The sequence below is a fragment of the Pan paniscus genome, chromosome 21 (assembly GCF_029289425.2).
Source record: "Pan paniscus chromosome 21, NHGRI_mPanPan1-v2.0_pri, whole genome shotgun sequence".
In the NCBI taxonomy this organism is placed as follows: Eukaryota; Metazoa; Chordata; class Mammalia; order Primates; family Hominidae; genus Pan; species Pan paniscus.
In genome coordinates this window covers 69,545,588-69,560,686 of record NC_073270.2, presented here as the reverse complement: position 1 = coordinate 69,560,686, position 15,099 = coordinate 69,545,588, and the positions used below count along the sequence as shown (strand labels likewise).

Sequence of the window (15,099 nt, the reverse complement as noted above, 5' to 3'; positions counted from 1 at the left end):
GCCAAGGCGGGAGGATCGCTTGAGCCCAGGAGTTCAAGACCAGCCTGGGCAACATGGCGAGACCTCATCTTGTTTAAAAAAAGAGAAAAAAACGCTGTTTTAAATAAACTAATAGAAAAACGCATTTCCTTGCTCTCCTTTTCCAGCCTAGAATGTGTGGAGTGTTTGCTCTGTTGGGTGTGATAATGCGAGAACCAGGCGCTGTCAGGGTGAGAAGGGTGGCCTGGGGGACGGTGGCGGTAAAGAGAAGTCTCTTGTTACTGACTCAACGGAGGAGAGCCAGGGGCACAGTGTGGCTGACAGAGGACAGGCCAGGAAGAGCTTGAGATTTCCTCGTCAGGAGCCGCTCGGGGGATGTGCGGCGGGGACATGCGTCCGAACACAGCCAGCTGGTCAGAGGTGCTGCCATGCCAGGCGGGGCCTCCGGGGTTTTCTGTGTCTTGGCCACACAGACATGCTCCAGTCTCACAAAATGAGCGCTCCTGGCAGATGCTGAGTTTCCTGTTAGAGCTGCCTTTTGGGAGATCCTTGTCATGGGGGTGTGCCTGTCCACTGGAGCCCCCAGAGCCTCAGTAGACCCTCCCTGCAGGGCAAGTGGGGACTGCTGGTCAGGAGGGCAGGTGCTTATCCCACTTGTCAGAATTTATCTTCAGGAGGTGGCAGAGGGCTGCAAAGACCCATCTGTAGGAGCCTCACTGAAGGGTCCACAAGGGTGAAAACACAGAAACAAGTGTTCAGCAGTAGTGCCTGTTTAATTAATTATGATGTGTTCAAACATCCAAAAGCTGTGTAGCTAAAAATCCCGGCACTGAAAGGTGGTCACAGTATGCAGAGGGGAAGATGTCCTGCACAGCAGCAAGTACATGGTAATCCCAGGGTGAGCAGCCCTCGGCACATGCGTGCACCGGGCTTCAGGTGGGTCTCCCGGAGGGTCCCGCGGACGTGGCTGCTCCGGGCTCTCTCAGTGGCCCATGCCCAGGTCTGACGTGCTGGTATCTGGGCCTGAGTAGCATAACGGCACTGGGGGTGCTGAGGGTCCCCCAGGTTTTTGAGCCTGGCCCCAGGGCACGCACCATGGAGATGGTGGTGTGGAGTTCCTGCCACTGAGTGATGTTGGGTCTCAGGGTTGGGGGAAAAGAACTTGATTAAATGGGTCTGGCTGCTTCTCCGGCGTCCAGCAAGAAGAGCCCAGGGCTTTGAGTCGCACCCATGTCTCCCATTTCGCCTGCACACTTTTGGGTCCGTATTACTCCACAGTGTTTCTTATCTGCCTCCAGGGAGGCGTCTGATCGGACACCACGCCCAGGGCCTGCTACCCACAGATGCCCAGTGGGGTCTGAGGGCTGGAAGGAGGGTCCTGCAGGGACTGGGCACTGTGTTCAGCATTGGCCATTCTTACCCCTTGCCTCCTGCCTTTGGCCTGGATGGAAAGATCTCCTGAGAGCTGGGGCTCCTGAGCTCGGTGGGGCTCAGCCTTGCTGGCACCGCCCCTGCCAGACAGTGGGTGGGACAATTTATGCAGATGGTGGGGGAGCCTGGCCTGTCGCAGTGCTGACCAGCCCCCAGTGGGTGGCCGTGGGAGACAGCCCGTCCTGGCTGCTGGGCTGCGGCGTGCAGCCGTGGTCTGTGGGCCGCAGGGCGGTACATCCCAAGCCCTGCTGACGCCTCGCGGGTCCCTCTCTTTCAGTGAATGAGTTCACGGTGATCAGGAAGAAGTTCAAGTGTCCGTACTGCAGCTTCTCGGCCATGCACCAGTGCATCCTCAAGCGACACATGCGCTCGCACACGGGAGAGCGGCCCTACCCCTGCGAGATCTGCGGGAAGAAGTTCACGCGGCGCGAGCACATGAAGCGGCACACGCTGGTGAGTGCGGGGAGGGTCCGCGTGCCGCGCGCTGCGTGTGGCCACGATGTCCGGGCAGGCGGGTCCTGATGAGGGCGCAGACCGCCCCGGACCCCACACCGGGTCCACTCTGCACGGGGGGACGACAGCAGGGCAGGGAGATCCGCCCCGGTTAGCACAGGGTCCCTGTCTGCTCTGCCCCGGCCTCCTGGGTGTGGCTGGGCCACATGGCCCCTGCAGAGGCTTCGGCCCACCCTGCTCACCTGCTGGCCCCCAAGGCAGCCAGGCCTCGGCAAACTCAGCTCGCTCTGCTTGGAGCCCCCAACCCTCAGCCACCTCTGCGCCCCCCGCCCCCGCCCTGCCTCGGGAGGGAGAACCCTGTCCTTGTGCCTGCCGACCTGTCTGCACCCACCGCGCCCACCCTGGAGCTCAGCACTGGCAGGTCGTTGTCAGGTAGCAGGTGTGGAGTGGATGGATTTGCTTGGGGAGGAAATAATAGAAAAAGGCAGCCTGGGAACAGGGAGGCAGATTTGCCAAAAAAGTCCTGGCGAGGGCATCTCAAGTGGGTGAGATGAACCAGTGAGGCGGGTGGGGCACAGGCAGCCCAGAGCGGGGCGGCCCCAAGGGTTCGGGGAGTCCTGGAACGCCCACCCCGAGGCGCAGGGTGCAGGGGGAGCTCGCGGCGGGCAGCTGTGTGAGGAGAGGCAGTGGAGGCGCCCCGGGCTCCGGGCTGAGGTGGGGCTGCTGTGGGGGTGGAAGAGGCTCTGGAGCATCGCTGCCAGTTTAGGAATCGCAGGAGAGTCAGCAGGTTCCGGAGCGGACCTGCAGGAGCCGAGCTCCACGGGGAGACCCACCGGGGGGCGGGGCCTTATGGGGAGACCCACCGGGGGGCGGGGCCTTATGGGGAGACCCACCGGGGGGCGGGGCCTTATGGGGAGACCCACCGGGGGGCGGGGCCTTATGGGGAGACCCACCGGGGGGCGGGGCCTTATGGGGAGACCCACCGGGGGGCGGAACCGAGCGCCAGGGGTCAGGTTCTGTTGGTTTCTGCTTTTCCAGCGCAGTGGTGGATACCCATTTGGGGTAACGACCCCTGTGGGAGCTCCCTGAGGTCAAGCTGCAGAGCTAGAGGGGTGCAGGGCCCTGGCCTCCCCGTGTCTGCCTGGCCGGCTGTGGGCGAAGGGCCACTCCAGGCCCTCGGATGCCGCCTGGGATGTGTGCTGGAGTGGATATGGAGCTGGGCTTAGTGCTGGGCTCTGGCCTTCCCTGATGCCCCCACATTTGCCTTTGCGAGGTGGAGGACAGTAGAGAAGGAACAGTCCTGGGAGGGGGCCCCTGGACCGCGAGATGGCAGGTCTGCAAGGCCAGAAGCAGACCCACATCCATGCGGAGCCGCGGGGGCCCCAGCCTTGTTTTCCGTAGCGGAGGATGTGATTCTGCTCACACAGGCCACAGGGCTGATCTTACAAACCACTTATAAAAAGCCGCGGGGGCGGGGGGAGGGGTAGCTGCACCAGGCCGACATGTTTCCTATTCAGAGAAAATCGCATCTTGTTTTTTAAACTGATAGGTGCTAACACGTTTTAACAACATGGATTGCAACGCCTTTCTTCAGCAAATCCATATTAACCTCTCAGTAAGCGTTTTGATCCTGTTTGAGGTTCAGTGTGGCTGCCTGTTGCTTCTCGTTGGATAGGGTTAGGGTTTGTTTTTTTGTTTTTTTTTTTTTTTGAGACAGGGTTTCACTGTGTTACCCAGGCTGGAGTGCAGTGGCGTGACACAGCTCACCACAACTTTGACCTCCCAGGCTCAAGCGATCCTCCCACCTCAGCCTCCCAAGTAGCTGGGACTACAGGTGTGCACCAACATGCTCAGCTAATTTTTGCGTTTTGTGGTGATGGGATTTCGCTATGTTGCCCAGGCTAGTCCCGAACTCCTGGCCTCAAGTGAGCCACCTGCCTCTGCTTCCCAAAGTGCTGGGATTACAGGTGTGAGCCACTGTGTCCGACCAGGGCTGGGATTTTTGTCCTGGGGTTCATGATTGGGCTTCAGGGGGTCATAATTCCCTGGAAAATGTACTTATAACATATGGAAAGCCAAGTGTGGTGGCACATGCCTGTAATCCTAGCACTTCGGGAGGCTGGGGCAGGAGAATAGCTTGAGGCCAGGAGTTTGAGACCAGCCTGGGCAAAATTGCGAGACTCTGTCTCTACAAAAAATTAAAAAAAAAAAAAAGTTAGCCAAGTGTGGTCCCAGCTACTTGAGAGGCTGAGGCAGGACGATCACCTGAGCCCAGTGAGGTCCAGGCTGCAGTGAGCTGTGATTGCACCACTGCACTCCAGCCTGGGCAACAGAGTGAGACCCTGTCTCTAAAGAACAACAAACACAAGCAAGCATATGGGGCTTGACTTTTTCTGAGGAGAGGCTCTGCGTGTGGCCTTCTCTGGGGTCCTGGACCTGAGAGCGTGGAGACCCGAGTGTGAGACGGCAGCTCCAGCCGGTCCAGCCTCCACTTTCACGATGGCACTTACGAGCACTGTCAGCCCTTCCCTGGCCTGGGTGGCCCCTCCACCCGCTCCAGGAAGAGCACCAGTGGCTGGGGCAGGACCCCCCACGCCTTGGCAGGGCCACATTTGGAGGGTGGGCCAGCCGTGCTCTTGCAGCCACAGTGCCCCAGAGCCTGGGCGGGCTGCCAAGGTGTCCCATCTTCCTTCTTGCTTCCTTCCAGGGCATTTGCCCATTTGCATGAGTTCCCAGCCATCCAGCCCTGGCCACATGGTCCCTGTGCCACCCCAAGCTGCCCCTGCTGCCTCCTCAGGTGCCCTGGCCCCTGCACACATGGGAGCCTAGGCCTCAAGGGGCCTCAGTGTTTTTCACTAGCCCCACTCCAACCCTTCCTGGGCCTGTGTGCACCAGGTTACTGTGTTGGGAAGTTTCTACTGTGGCTTGTCTTGAATTTTTGTTCTGGAAGTCCTTGGTTTAAAATACAGCAAAACAGGCTGGGCGCGGTGGCTGATGCCTGTAATCCCAGCACTCCAAGGCGGGCAGATCACGAGGTCAGGAGATCGAGACCATCCTGGCTAACACGGTGAAACCCTGTCTCTACTAAAAATACAAAAAATTAGCTGGGCGTGGTGGCGGGCGCCTGTAGTCCCAGCTACTTGGGAGGCTGAGGCAGGAGAATGGTGTGAACCCGGGAGGCGGAGCTGGCAGTGAGCCGAGATGGCAACACTACACTCCAGCCTGGGTGACAGAGCGAGACTCTGTTTCAAAAAAATAAATAAATAAAATAAAATACAGCAAAACAAAAGCCCAAAGGAGCAGTTCTGGCACCAAGTTGTCTGAGGCTCTGTTTCTAGGGTTAGCGTATTTGGGCATCTGAGGTGGGCTGTGTGGTGCTGCCCTGGCCCTGAAAGCCACCAGCTGCCCCTGAAGGTCTCGCATCCCTGGACAGCGCCCATCCCGGGCCAGGCTTAGAGCTCACACAGTTGCTCTGGAAGCAGACATTTGAGAAGTGAGGTCTTTATGGTTCCCGGCTTTGTGGAAGAAGTTACAGGCACCTCTGCCCTCAAGGAAGCGGGTCTAGAAGGGGAGGTCGGGCCGTGCTGGGTGGCCTGTCGGCCTGTGGATTCGGAACACTGAGGCAGGAAGTACGTAAGGGCCTGGGCCCAGCCCCAGGATGGGGAGGTGGTAGCTGTGGTGCCTGCCCGTCAGAGGTCTTTGCAAGTGTAGCAGGACCGTCTTCCGCCATGACACACATTGATTATGTATGTACTTGCTTATGGGACAAAACTGGTGAGTTGGAATGGTTTAAGGAAGAGCTAAACTCACAAGCACATCCCAGCCTCAGTTCTCCGTGCAGCCTCAGAGGCGCTGCAGGCCCCGGGAGACAGCCCTGTGGATGGAGGGAGGAGCCGAGGGGAGCCTGGGGTCATTGCCGGGTTCAGCCTGGAGGACTGACCTGAGGCCAGCCCACCTCAGAGAAGCCCCTCGTGTGGACTTGGCCAGGGGCCAGGGGTTGCTATTGGGGTCCTCTGTGGGTCCTGCCGTCTCGGTCCTTGGAGGGCAGAGACAGGGGCTGTGCTGTGAGGGATCAGGGCCAGCCCCCCAAGGCCTCCTCTAGTTGGCCTGGCCGAGGGTGCCCGTGAGTGGGTACAAGGGCCACCTCTCCCCATCCCTGGCCATGTCTGAGGTCTGGTTCTGCACAGCACAGGTGTCCACACCCACCCTCAGCAGAAGCCCACCTGGGGCCACATGTCCCCAGCAGTGTGTGGTAGTTCCCTCAGGCCTCGAGGCCAGTGCTGAGACCCTCCAGGAACCCAGCACCTCACGTCCTGCCACATGGGCCCTCTTCAGGGTGCTGCCCCGTCTCCCTGCCGGGCCCAGCACAGGGCACAGCACGACTGCCCTCCCTGGCAGCCACACCTCCTCCTCTGACCATAAGTGCTCATCTCTCTTGCATGTCTCAGTCGACCTTGAAACAGCCTGAGAGTGGGGGAGTTGCCTCCTTTACACGTTCCTGGAGTCAGGGTCAGGGGCTGAGGGGTCAGGGACTGAGGGGGTCAGGAGCTGAGGGGGTGTCCACGCAGCCAAGCTGAGGTGTGGGCCCACCTGCCCGGCTGGCAGCCCCAACCCCAGCCCGCCCTGTACAGGGCGCACGGCCACGGCTGGGTACAGGAGGAGCTCTGTGAGCTCCAGTCCAATGCGGGGCCCTCAGCCTGTCCTGCAGGGAGGTTTGGAGGAAGCCAGGCTTTTAGGCAGAGGCTGGTGGTGTGACCCCTGTGAGAAGTGTGTCAACCCAGGGGGCCTCTGGTGGGGGTGCTTGGACACACAGTGTAGACGCTGAGACTGGCCCACCTAGGGGCTGGGTTTGCAGGGGAGGGGCAGTGCCGCCCTCGTGCCAGCATCCCCTTGGGACAGGGCTGCCTTGGTGCCACCTGCAGTTCTGCTGTGTGGCTCTGATAGGAGCTGGGGCTCAAGGTCTGAGCACTCCTGTCTCTGCGCGCCTCCCCCACCGGGAGCCTCTGCCTATGCAGACGCTCGGAGGGCCCGGGAGGCTGTGCCCCCCCAACCCCAACTGGGCCCTGCTCACCCCCTGCCCCCCTTTCCAACCTCCACCAGGCCCTGCTCACCCCCTGCCCCCCCCACCTCCACCAGGCCCTGCTCACCCCCTGCCCCCCCCACCCCCACCAGGCCCTGCTCACCCCCTGCCCCCCCCACCTCCACCAGGCCCTGCTCACCCCCTGCCCTGCCTCTGCAGGTCCACAGCAAGGACAAGAAGTATGTGTGCAAGGTGTGCAGCCGCGTCTTCATGTCCGCCGCCAGCGTGGGCATCAGGCATGGCTCCAGGCGCCACGGTGTGTGCACCGACTGTGCTGGCCGCGGCATGGCCGGGCCCCTGGACCATGGCGGCGGAGGCGGCGAGGGCTCTCCAGAGGCGCTGTTCCCAGGTGACGGGCCCTATCTGGAGGACCCTGAGGACCCACGAGGGGAGGCGGAGGAGCTGGGCGAGGACGACGAGGGCCTGGCCCCTGAGGATGCGCTGTTGGCGGACGACAAGGATGAAGAAGACTCGCCGCGGCCGCGCAGCCCCCCAGGAGGCCCTGACAAGGACTTCGCCTGGCTCTCCTAGGCCCGCCCGCCGGCAGGGTCGCTGGCTGCCTCGCTTCATCCACCCGTGTGTGTGTCCGGTGGGTCTCCACTGCGGGGCCAGGGCCACGCTCACCCCTCTCGCGGCCCCTCCTCTGCTTCCCCCTGAACCCACCCCTCACGGAAACCAGCCCTGTGGGCTAAGCAGGTGCGACCCCAGCAAGAGGGGTGCTCTGGGACCAGACATGAAGTGAGTTGGGGGAGGGCACAGGGTGGGTTTGAGTGAAGGAAGAGCACGGTCCTAAGTCCCCAGCAGGTGGTGCGGGTGTGTGAGTGGCCCCTGTGATGGCCAGCCTGGCTTGGACACGTGATGGGCCTGTGGCCAGGTCCAGTGGGCACTGGGCGGGGTGGCGTGTTCGGCCCAGAGGCCCCTGGCCTGAGCAGGTGCAGAGTTTTACAGACACCCGGTCAGCCCGGCTGGAGCCCGCCCTCCCCTCCCCTAGCAGCCAGGTCACTGCCTGTGGCTGCAGCCGTGGCCCGTGGCAGCCTGTAGAATCCAGGTGCACAGAGAGCCCTGCCACCGTCTTACCTCTGGGCTTTGGTGCTTAACACACAACACAGCTGCAGACCCTGCTGGAGGCCGAGGGCTCCAGGTGCTATCTTAGGTGGACACAGCCCTGGGGGCTCCTTCCAGGAGGGGACCCTCAGCCCTGTGCCCCCCACCACTTCAGGCCACACCAGGTTCCCTCTGCAAGGGCCTCGGCTCAGTCGTGTGCACTTCCTCGGAGAGCCTTGGGCTGCCACATCCACCCCGGGCTCTGCCCGTCCTGTTCTGTCCATGGCCCAGCCCGGCCGCTCCTGCTGACCCCTCCTGGACGGGCTGGAGCTGGGCTCCTGCCTTTGCTGCTAACACTGGAGGCGGTGTTCCTAACTGCAGTGTGCTGCTTACACCTCCCCGCGTGGGTAACCAAATTTTTAAGTAGTCAGAGACATATCGAGGTAGTTACATAAAATTATTTTGTTTGGCATTATTTTTCTCACTCGAAGAAACTATATAGGGTTGTTTTTCCTTTAGCTTGTGCTCAAGTCCTCTTGCTGTGTTTTCAGAAGCACTCACATGTTCTTTCTTTTCCTGAGTGAAAAGCAAAAGTCCCAGGGTGTGTGCTGTGGTGCACCACCTGGGGGTCCCGGAGGCAGGCTGCCTAGACTCACAGCCTCGGGACAGTTGCCACGGCCTGTCTTCTCGTTCAGGCCTGCCTCTGACAGCACTCACCACGAGGACATTCCATCCTTCACCCCCTCCTCTGGCACAGGCTGCCACTGCGGTGCTGTGCCTTCAGATGGGAGGTGGGCGCAGTGGCCTCCTCCTTCCCTCCAGGACCTGCCCGTGTGAAGACCCCCCGGAGTGCTGAGCTTCAGGGCTGCGTGGAAGGAGTTTTTACTCTCTTTTTCTAGCCTGTATACCAGGCTTTTCCCCACATTGTCAGGTAGAGCACCAGCTTCCCTGACCGCTGCTGCTCGGGGAGGGCTGGGGCTGGCCGGGGGTCCTGTGGAGGAGTACATGGAGGACTCCAGGTACAGCGCAGGAGTCACGGCTTTTGTTTTTTTGACATCGGCCCCCGGTTCTACCAATGACAGGGTGCCCTGGCTGGAGCTGTCATCACACACACCCCTCAGCTCGGAGGCTGTGGGCTCCTCAAAGCTGGAGAAAGAGGCCAAGATTTTTCTGCACACGGAGTGTGGGGATAGGAGCCGGGGCAAGCGCTGGCCCCTCAGCGGTGAGCCCTGCCCACTCTTACCGAGCAAGGTGGGTGGCTCTGGCACGAGTCCCCCAGGGGGACAGCATGGCTACCAGGGAGCTGCAGCGGAGCCCTCCAGCCCTCACCCCAGGCCAGCCCCACCCCGGCCTCTTTGAGAATTCTCAGAACTTTGTACCTTTCCCCTGATTTTTAAACCCTTTTTCTAAACAGACTGACTTTCTTATAAAATGCATTTGGAAACCAGACCTTTGCTACCCACCAATGTCTCTGGGTTTTGTACCAGTCCCTGCTCTCAGGCCACCCTGCCCAGGACCCGGGCCCGCCTCCCCCTCCACACTCAGGATGTCCTGCTCCATCTGGCCGGCTCACTCCGTGTGGCCTGCCTTTGCTGACCGTTTTGGGGTTCCCCGTCGGAGCTACAGGGGCATTTTCTTCCCTAAAACCAACAGTGTCCCACTGACCTCCCCAAGTGTTTGCTGCGTGGCAGATTTCCTGTTCTTGTTCGCAGTTTGCCGACTGAAGAGTGTGGGATTTCCGAGGCCCAGGTGAGCACGTCCATCTCAGGAGGCGTGGAGGGAAAAGACATGTCATGAAGGGTTTTTTTTATGTGACTGATTTTTTTTTTAAATCGATGTTCAAACTAATAAATATTTTTTTATGAAGAGGAAAAATGTGTAGATTACATTTCACATTTTGTATTTTTGTTTGTGTCTGTTTGTATTTTGGTGTTTACAACACCAAAGTGGGAAATACAGTCCATTGGGGATAGTGTTATTTGGGGGTGGGGAGAGGGCAGGGACACCACGATTTTTCTGTCAAGCTCTGGATCCTGACCAGGTTGTACACTGGGGCTCTCTGAGCTTTGGGACACAGGACACTGCCAGGGCTACGTAGGGAACTGACTCAGAAGACGCAGCTTACTGCTTCCAACTTTGCACATCTTCCTCTTTAAAAAACTGAGAAAATGCAAAAACTGGAACTTTTTGCAATATTATAAAAGTAATCTTATTTTAGCTCATTCTGTGACATGTGCGACTCTTAAGAAAGCCATACTTAATGGTGGTGGTTTTTATTTTTTAGATCTTATATTGTGTTTTGTATGCAGCCCTTTTAGAACTACTTGTAGTGAGGGTGCTGTGTGCTTTTCTTAAATATTTATTTTTTCAACATGCTTTCAACCTGTCAACAAAAACAAAACACACACAAAAAAGGGCAGTGTTTGAAGATTGTTGATTTTTTTCTGGGGATAATCTATATTATATTGACTTCCTATTACTTATTATAAACCTGTGTTTGTATTGGAGATGTGTCTACTATTGGGGGAAGAGGTTCTCGTAATCGCTCGGTGGGAAATCATGGCTCTGCCGTCCTGCCTCTCTGTGGCCGTGGGTTCACGTGGCCTCTGCGGTGAGTCTCCAAGTTTCTGCCTAGGCGCCTGTGCGTTTCCTTTCTGTGACGGGATTAGCTTAGACATCCTTGCAAAGCGATCACTTTCAATAAATTGGGAAATTGCTGCTCCAGCAGATGCCTCCTGCGTCTCAGATGATCCTTCCTCCGGCCTCACCTGGGGTGGCGGCGGCCGACGGGTGACCCTCGGCCCTCTGTGGGCAGCTGCCAGACTCCACCCACTTGCCCACCACAGGGTCCCAGCCCCACGGCCTTCCTCCCGAGAGGCAGACAAAGCTTCTGGAAAAACCTCAAATCTTTAATTTCTCTCTTCGCCTGGTGCAGCCCAGACGTGAGACACCTGAGCTTCAAAAACATGGTAAAAACAGCCCCAGGGCCTGAGAGCCATTGAGTTAAGTGCGAGTGGGGGAGTCCTCTCTCCAACACCCCTCAAAGTGCATCGGGACTGGCCCCCCAAAGCTGGGCCCATAACACCCTTGATAAATCTACGGGCCGACAGGCGGGAGGGTGGCTGCCCCCAGGGCTCTTGGGGCTAAGGGGACAGCGGTGTGGTTTGGCTTTAGTGCAAAAAGCTGGTTTCTTCAGAGGCACTTTGAGTGGTGGGACCCCTCCCCGACCTGGGGGGGGGGAGTTCAGGGTCAGCCCCGCCCCCCCACCCCAATTAAAAGCAGACCCTGCAGCTGGTGAAGGCCAGCCCCTGGGGCTGTCCCCCGGCTGTTTCAGCCCCGGGCCTGGAGGGGGTGGGGAGGGAGAGGTGGTAGCTTATGTTCTTGAACGAGCCGGACTTAGTCCAGGAACCGCTGGCAGGCTTTCTTCCAGCGGCAGGCTGTGCACCACAGGTCCCGGCGCTCCATGCCATACACCTTCCGGCACTTCTTTGCGTCGCCGCGGGGCTTCCTGTGCGGGGGGCACAGGACATGGGGTGCTGTGAGACCAGGACCCTCCCCACCTGGTGCCAGCTGCAGGCCCTCGGCCCACACGCACCTCAGGGTGACTCCGATCCTGGAGGACAAGGCGGGTGGGCAGGCTCCGACCTCCGTGGGCTGCGGCTCCAGGCGGGTGGGTGTCAGGCAGCCCTACAGGGAGACACAGCCAGGGCTTCACTCCCCTCCAGAGAGCCCTGAGACCCGCCCCAGCTGCCACCCATGGCCTCACCCACCTGGTAGACACGGTCACTGTGACAGGACTGGGGGTTAGCAACAGTGCTCAGGACAGGGGGCGGGGGCAGGGGCGGGGCAGGCGGCCGCAGGGGACTAGGCAGGGCTGGGGGCTCCAGCAGCTCTGGCAGCTCCAGGCGGGGGAAGGCAGGCAGCATGGAGGCCGTGGGGGACACTGGAGTCAGGCTGGACAGCCCGTCGGTCAGCGTGTCCACACCAACATCCAGCTCTGTGTAGTAGAAGTCCTCCTCACCGTCACTCTGCTCAGGCTCTGCCTGCCTCCTGCGGGAGACACAGCCAGTGGGAGCTGAAGGGGCGGCCTGGCCGGGCCTCACAACCCCAGCCAACCCGCGGGCCCTGCCGCACCCCAGGTGCACCAGGCGGATGTGTCTCTGCATCGCCGACGCCGTGCTCAGCACCTTCCCGCAGTTCTTCCACAGACACTGGAACATGACCTGGGCCGGGCTCTGCAGCAACAGGGGCCAGGGTCAGGCTCAGCCGCCACACCCACCCCTCCCTGGGGGCCGCCCCCAAGCTCACCTTCCTTTTTCTCAGGGTGGGCTCCCCGAACAGAAAGTGGGCTGCCTCGGGGGGCAGTGGGGGTGACGGGGTGGACGGAGAGGACTGGTCACTGGCCAGGTCCCAGCCCCAGTCTCCACTGTTGCTGCTGCTGCTGTAGCTGCCTGGTGGCCGCACCAGGGCCTCCTTCCAGGGCTCCAGGCCAGGCTCTGTGGGGACACGGGCCCCCCGCCTTAGAACTTCGGGTGGGTCCAGGGAGTCCCTAATCCTGAGCTGCCCCTGTTCACCAAGTCCGGTGAGACTGGTGGGCAGAGCGTCTTGGAGGAGCTGGCCCCAGGGCTTGGGGAGAAACCCCCCCGGCACAGGAAAGGGTTGGCAGACGTGTGTGGCTAGCCGCGTGGAGGTGAGCAGGTCAGGGAGGCCAGAAGGCCTGGGTCCTGCCGCTTTGGCCTCAGTAGGGGGCACTGAGGGTGCGGGAGTCCATTTTAGAAAGGAGTCCCAGGTTTGAGGGCTCTGCTTGCCCCACAGAGGCTGGGTGGCTGTAGGTTCTGAGCCCTGTCCCCACCCACACCCCTAAATGCAGACATCTGAGTCTTACCTGGGCTGAAGGCTGCAACTGGGGCCCCCAGAAGGAGAGGGCTGGTGGACAGGCTTGTAAGGGCAGCGGCAGCCATGACCTCGTCCAGCCGGGCTTTTCCTGGGGTGGCTCTGGAGGAGATGGGGGCGGGGTGCGGGTGACCCAGCCAGAGCTCTGGGCCCCTCCCCTGGTCGGTCCACGTGCAGGCCTGGGCACGCGTGCACACCAGGCTCCCCACTCCCAGCCCTGGGCATGAGGCCTGGCTCCTCCCCCAGCTCAGGTTGCAGAGAGAGCTGAAAGCCACCCGGAGCTGCCAGGAGCAGGGCCAGGGTCTCCTGAAGCCTGAGTTCTCCACATCGCGGGCTTGGCTCCACTGTGGTTCCTTCAGACACTGGGGCTGGGCAGGGGTCTGAAGCCCTGGCAGAGGGGCGGGCCAGGCCCAGGCCTCCCCCCATCACACATTAACCAGGGTTGTGCAACTGCAGCTGTGGGCCTCACGCCAGGCCTGAGAGGTGGGAGTGGCCAGCAGCCGGCAGCAGCCAGGGGGAGACTGGGCTGGAAGCACGGGCAGCTCCCCAGGCCCCAGCGAGCCAGGCCAGGGCCCGCCCCTGCCCTGGCAGCCAGACCGAGGTGTCCGGCCTGGCAGGGGTTGGGAGGTGGCGGTCAGGAGCCCCAGGGATTCCTGGACAGTCGCCCCATGCCGACCGCGCAGCCTCTTCTGCACAGAGACGCACAGCCACCCCCTCCGGGTTCTGAGCTCTAGCCCCGAGAAACTGCGGTGGAGGGAGGTGTAGGGACTCCCAGTCATCGATCATTTCTGCTCAGCTCCTCCAGGGCTGAAGAGCTTGGGGGTGGCTGGTAATTACAAATCTGGGGCCCTGACCTGGCCTCCGTCGGGGCCGGTGTCTCCGCACCCCACCCACAGCCCCTGCGCACACCGAGTCCTGAGGCACCGGGCCTCCCGCTCACCTCTGCGCTGGGACGGGGATGTGCGCCGACGGAGTCCGGGGCCCCGCCGCCGCCCCCGTCCACGTCCGGGGGGCCCCCAGGTCCGAGGCCCGCGGCTCCGACTCCTGCGGCCGCGCGAACTCCAAGCCCGCGAAGCCGCCGCCCACGGAAGAGCCCTGCGGATGGGGAGGGGGCAGACTCAGCGGAGGCGGTGGCCGGGGGAGGGGGGTCCCTCAACCTCCGCCGCGGATCCGCTCGGCGCCCGCCTCGAAAACCGGCTGCGGCCGGTGTGGACGGCGCGGCCCCGCCCCCGGCCCCGCCCCCAGCCCGGCGCGGCGGGAAGGGCTCCCCGGCCGCCCGGCGCAGCCCCGGCGGGACCCACGGACACGCGCGAACCGACGCGGCCGCCCTCCCCGCTGCCCCGCCCCCGGGGGCCCGAAGTTTGGGCAGCACTGACGCCATCTTTGCAGCGAGAGAAACTTGGTCGGCGCCCCCGCCCACCGGCGCCCGGTACCTGCGGCGGCGTGGGCACCGTCACGGGCGCGGCGCGCGGCCCCGGACCCTCTGCGCGCAGCCACGGAGCCTCGGCCCGCAGCGCACTGGGGTCCCGGCCGGCGGCGCGGGGCGGGGGGCGCTCCATGGCCGGCCGGCCGGGCGCCGAGGCTGCAGCGGCGAGGGCTGACTCTCAGGACGCGGCCCCGGGCCGGGCCGGGCTGGCCGGGCCGCCGACCCCCGCCCTGGATCCGGCCGCCGCCCGCGCCGCGCCGCCCGGAGGCTGCCCGGCCCGCCCCGCCCCGTCTCGTCCCGCCCCGCCCCGCCCCGTCCCGTCCCGGCGCGCGCATTGGCCGCGCGGCGTCCACACCGCAGGCGGGCGGGCTCGGCCGGCCGCGCTCCCGCCGGCCAGCGCTTCGAGGCCCCGCCCCGGGCCCGCCCCCTCCGGGTCGCTCCCGCGCTGGCCTAGGGAGGGAGGCCCGGCCCGGCACAGCTCCGAGGCCTCCGCCCACCCCGCGCGCCCGCGCGCCCCGCCGGGGAGGGCCTGTTCCCCACGGGCGCGCTCGCAGAGCTGCCAGAGCCGGGGAAGGGGCCGCGATTGCTTGGCGGGCTTCCCGGCAGCAGGTTACTCTTTAACGCTCGACTGCCCACCTCCCCCACCCCTTATGTAACACCAGGCTGGGTGGCTGAGCCCTTCGGTGGAGTCCAGGGTCCAAGTCCCACCCGGGGACGGCCACCCTGCCGGCTGCGCTGCCCCCTGGGAGTGGCTGGGACCCCGTGCCCGCACTGACCGAGAGTCTGGCCGGCA

The 15,099-nt window shown here is 62.4% G+C and overlaps 2 protein-coding genes across 8 annotated transcripts in view; one reads left to right on the top strand and one right to left on the bottom strand.

Annotated features, from left to right (window-relative positions):
• ZBTB46 (zinc finger and BTB domain containing 46) overlaps window positions 1-9,072 on the top strand; it is an 88,676-nt gene extending 79,604 nt beyond the window's left edge. For all 7 annotated transcript variants that reach the window (XM_034952101.3, XM_034952099.4, XM_034952102.3 and 4 more), the window contains 2 exons: window positions 1,688-1,863; window positions 7,103-9,072. In XM_034952101.3, coding sequence (XP_034807992.1) covers window positions 1,688-1,863; window positions 7,103-7,474 — 548 coding nt within the window. In that variant the 3' untranslated portion in view covers window positions 7,475-9,072. The remainder of the gene's footprint in view (window positions 1-1,687; window positions 1,864-7,102) is intronic.
• Window positions 9,073-10,875: 1,803 nt separating this feature from the next.
• Window positions 10,876-14,576, bottom strand: SLC2A4RG (SLC2A4 regulator). The gene is made up of 8 exons (XM_034952106.3): window positions 14,314-14,576; window positions 13,821-13,975; window positions 12,873-12,982; window positions 12,296-12,483; window positions 12,122-12,222; window positions 11,758-12,037; window positions 11,583-11,674; window positions 10,876-11,495 (listed from the first exon to the last, which is right to left on the bottom strand). Exons 1-8 carry the CDS (start codon window positions 14,437-14,439, stop codon window positions 11,384-11,386), a joined length of 1,164 nt encoding a protein of 387 aa, XP_034807997.1. The 5' UTR covers window positions 14,440-14,576; the 3' UTR covers window positions 10,876-11,383.
• Between the last annotated feature and the right edge of the window lie 523 nt (window positions 14,577-15,099).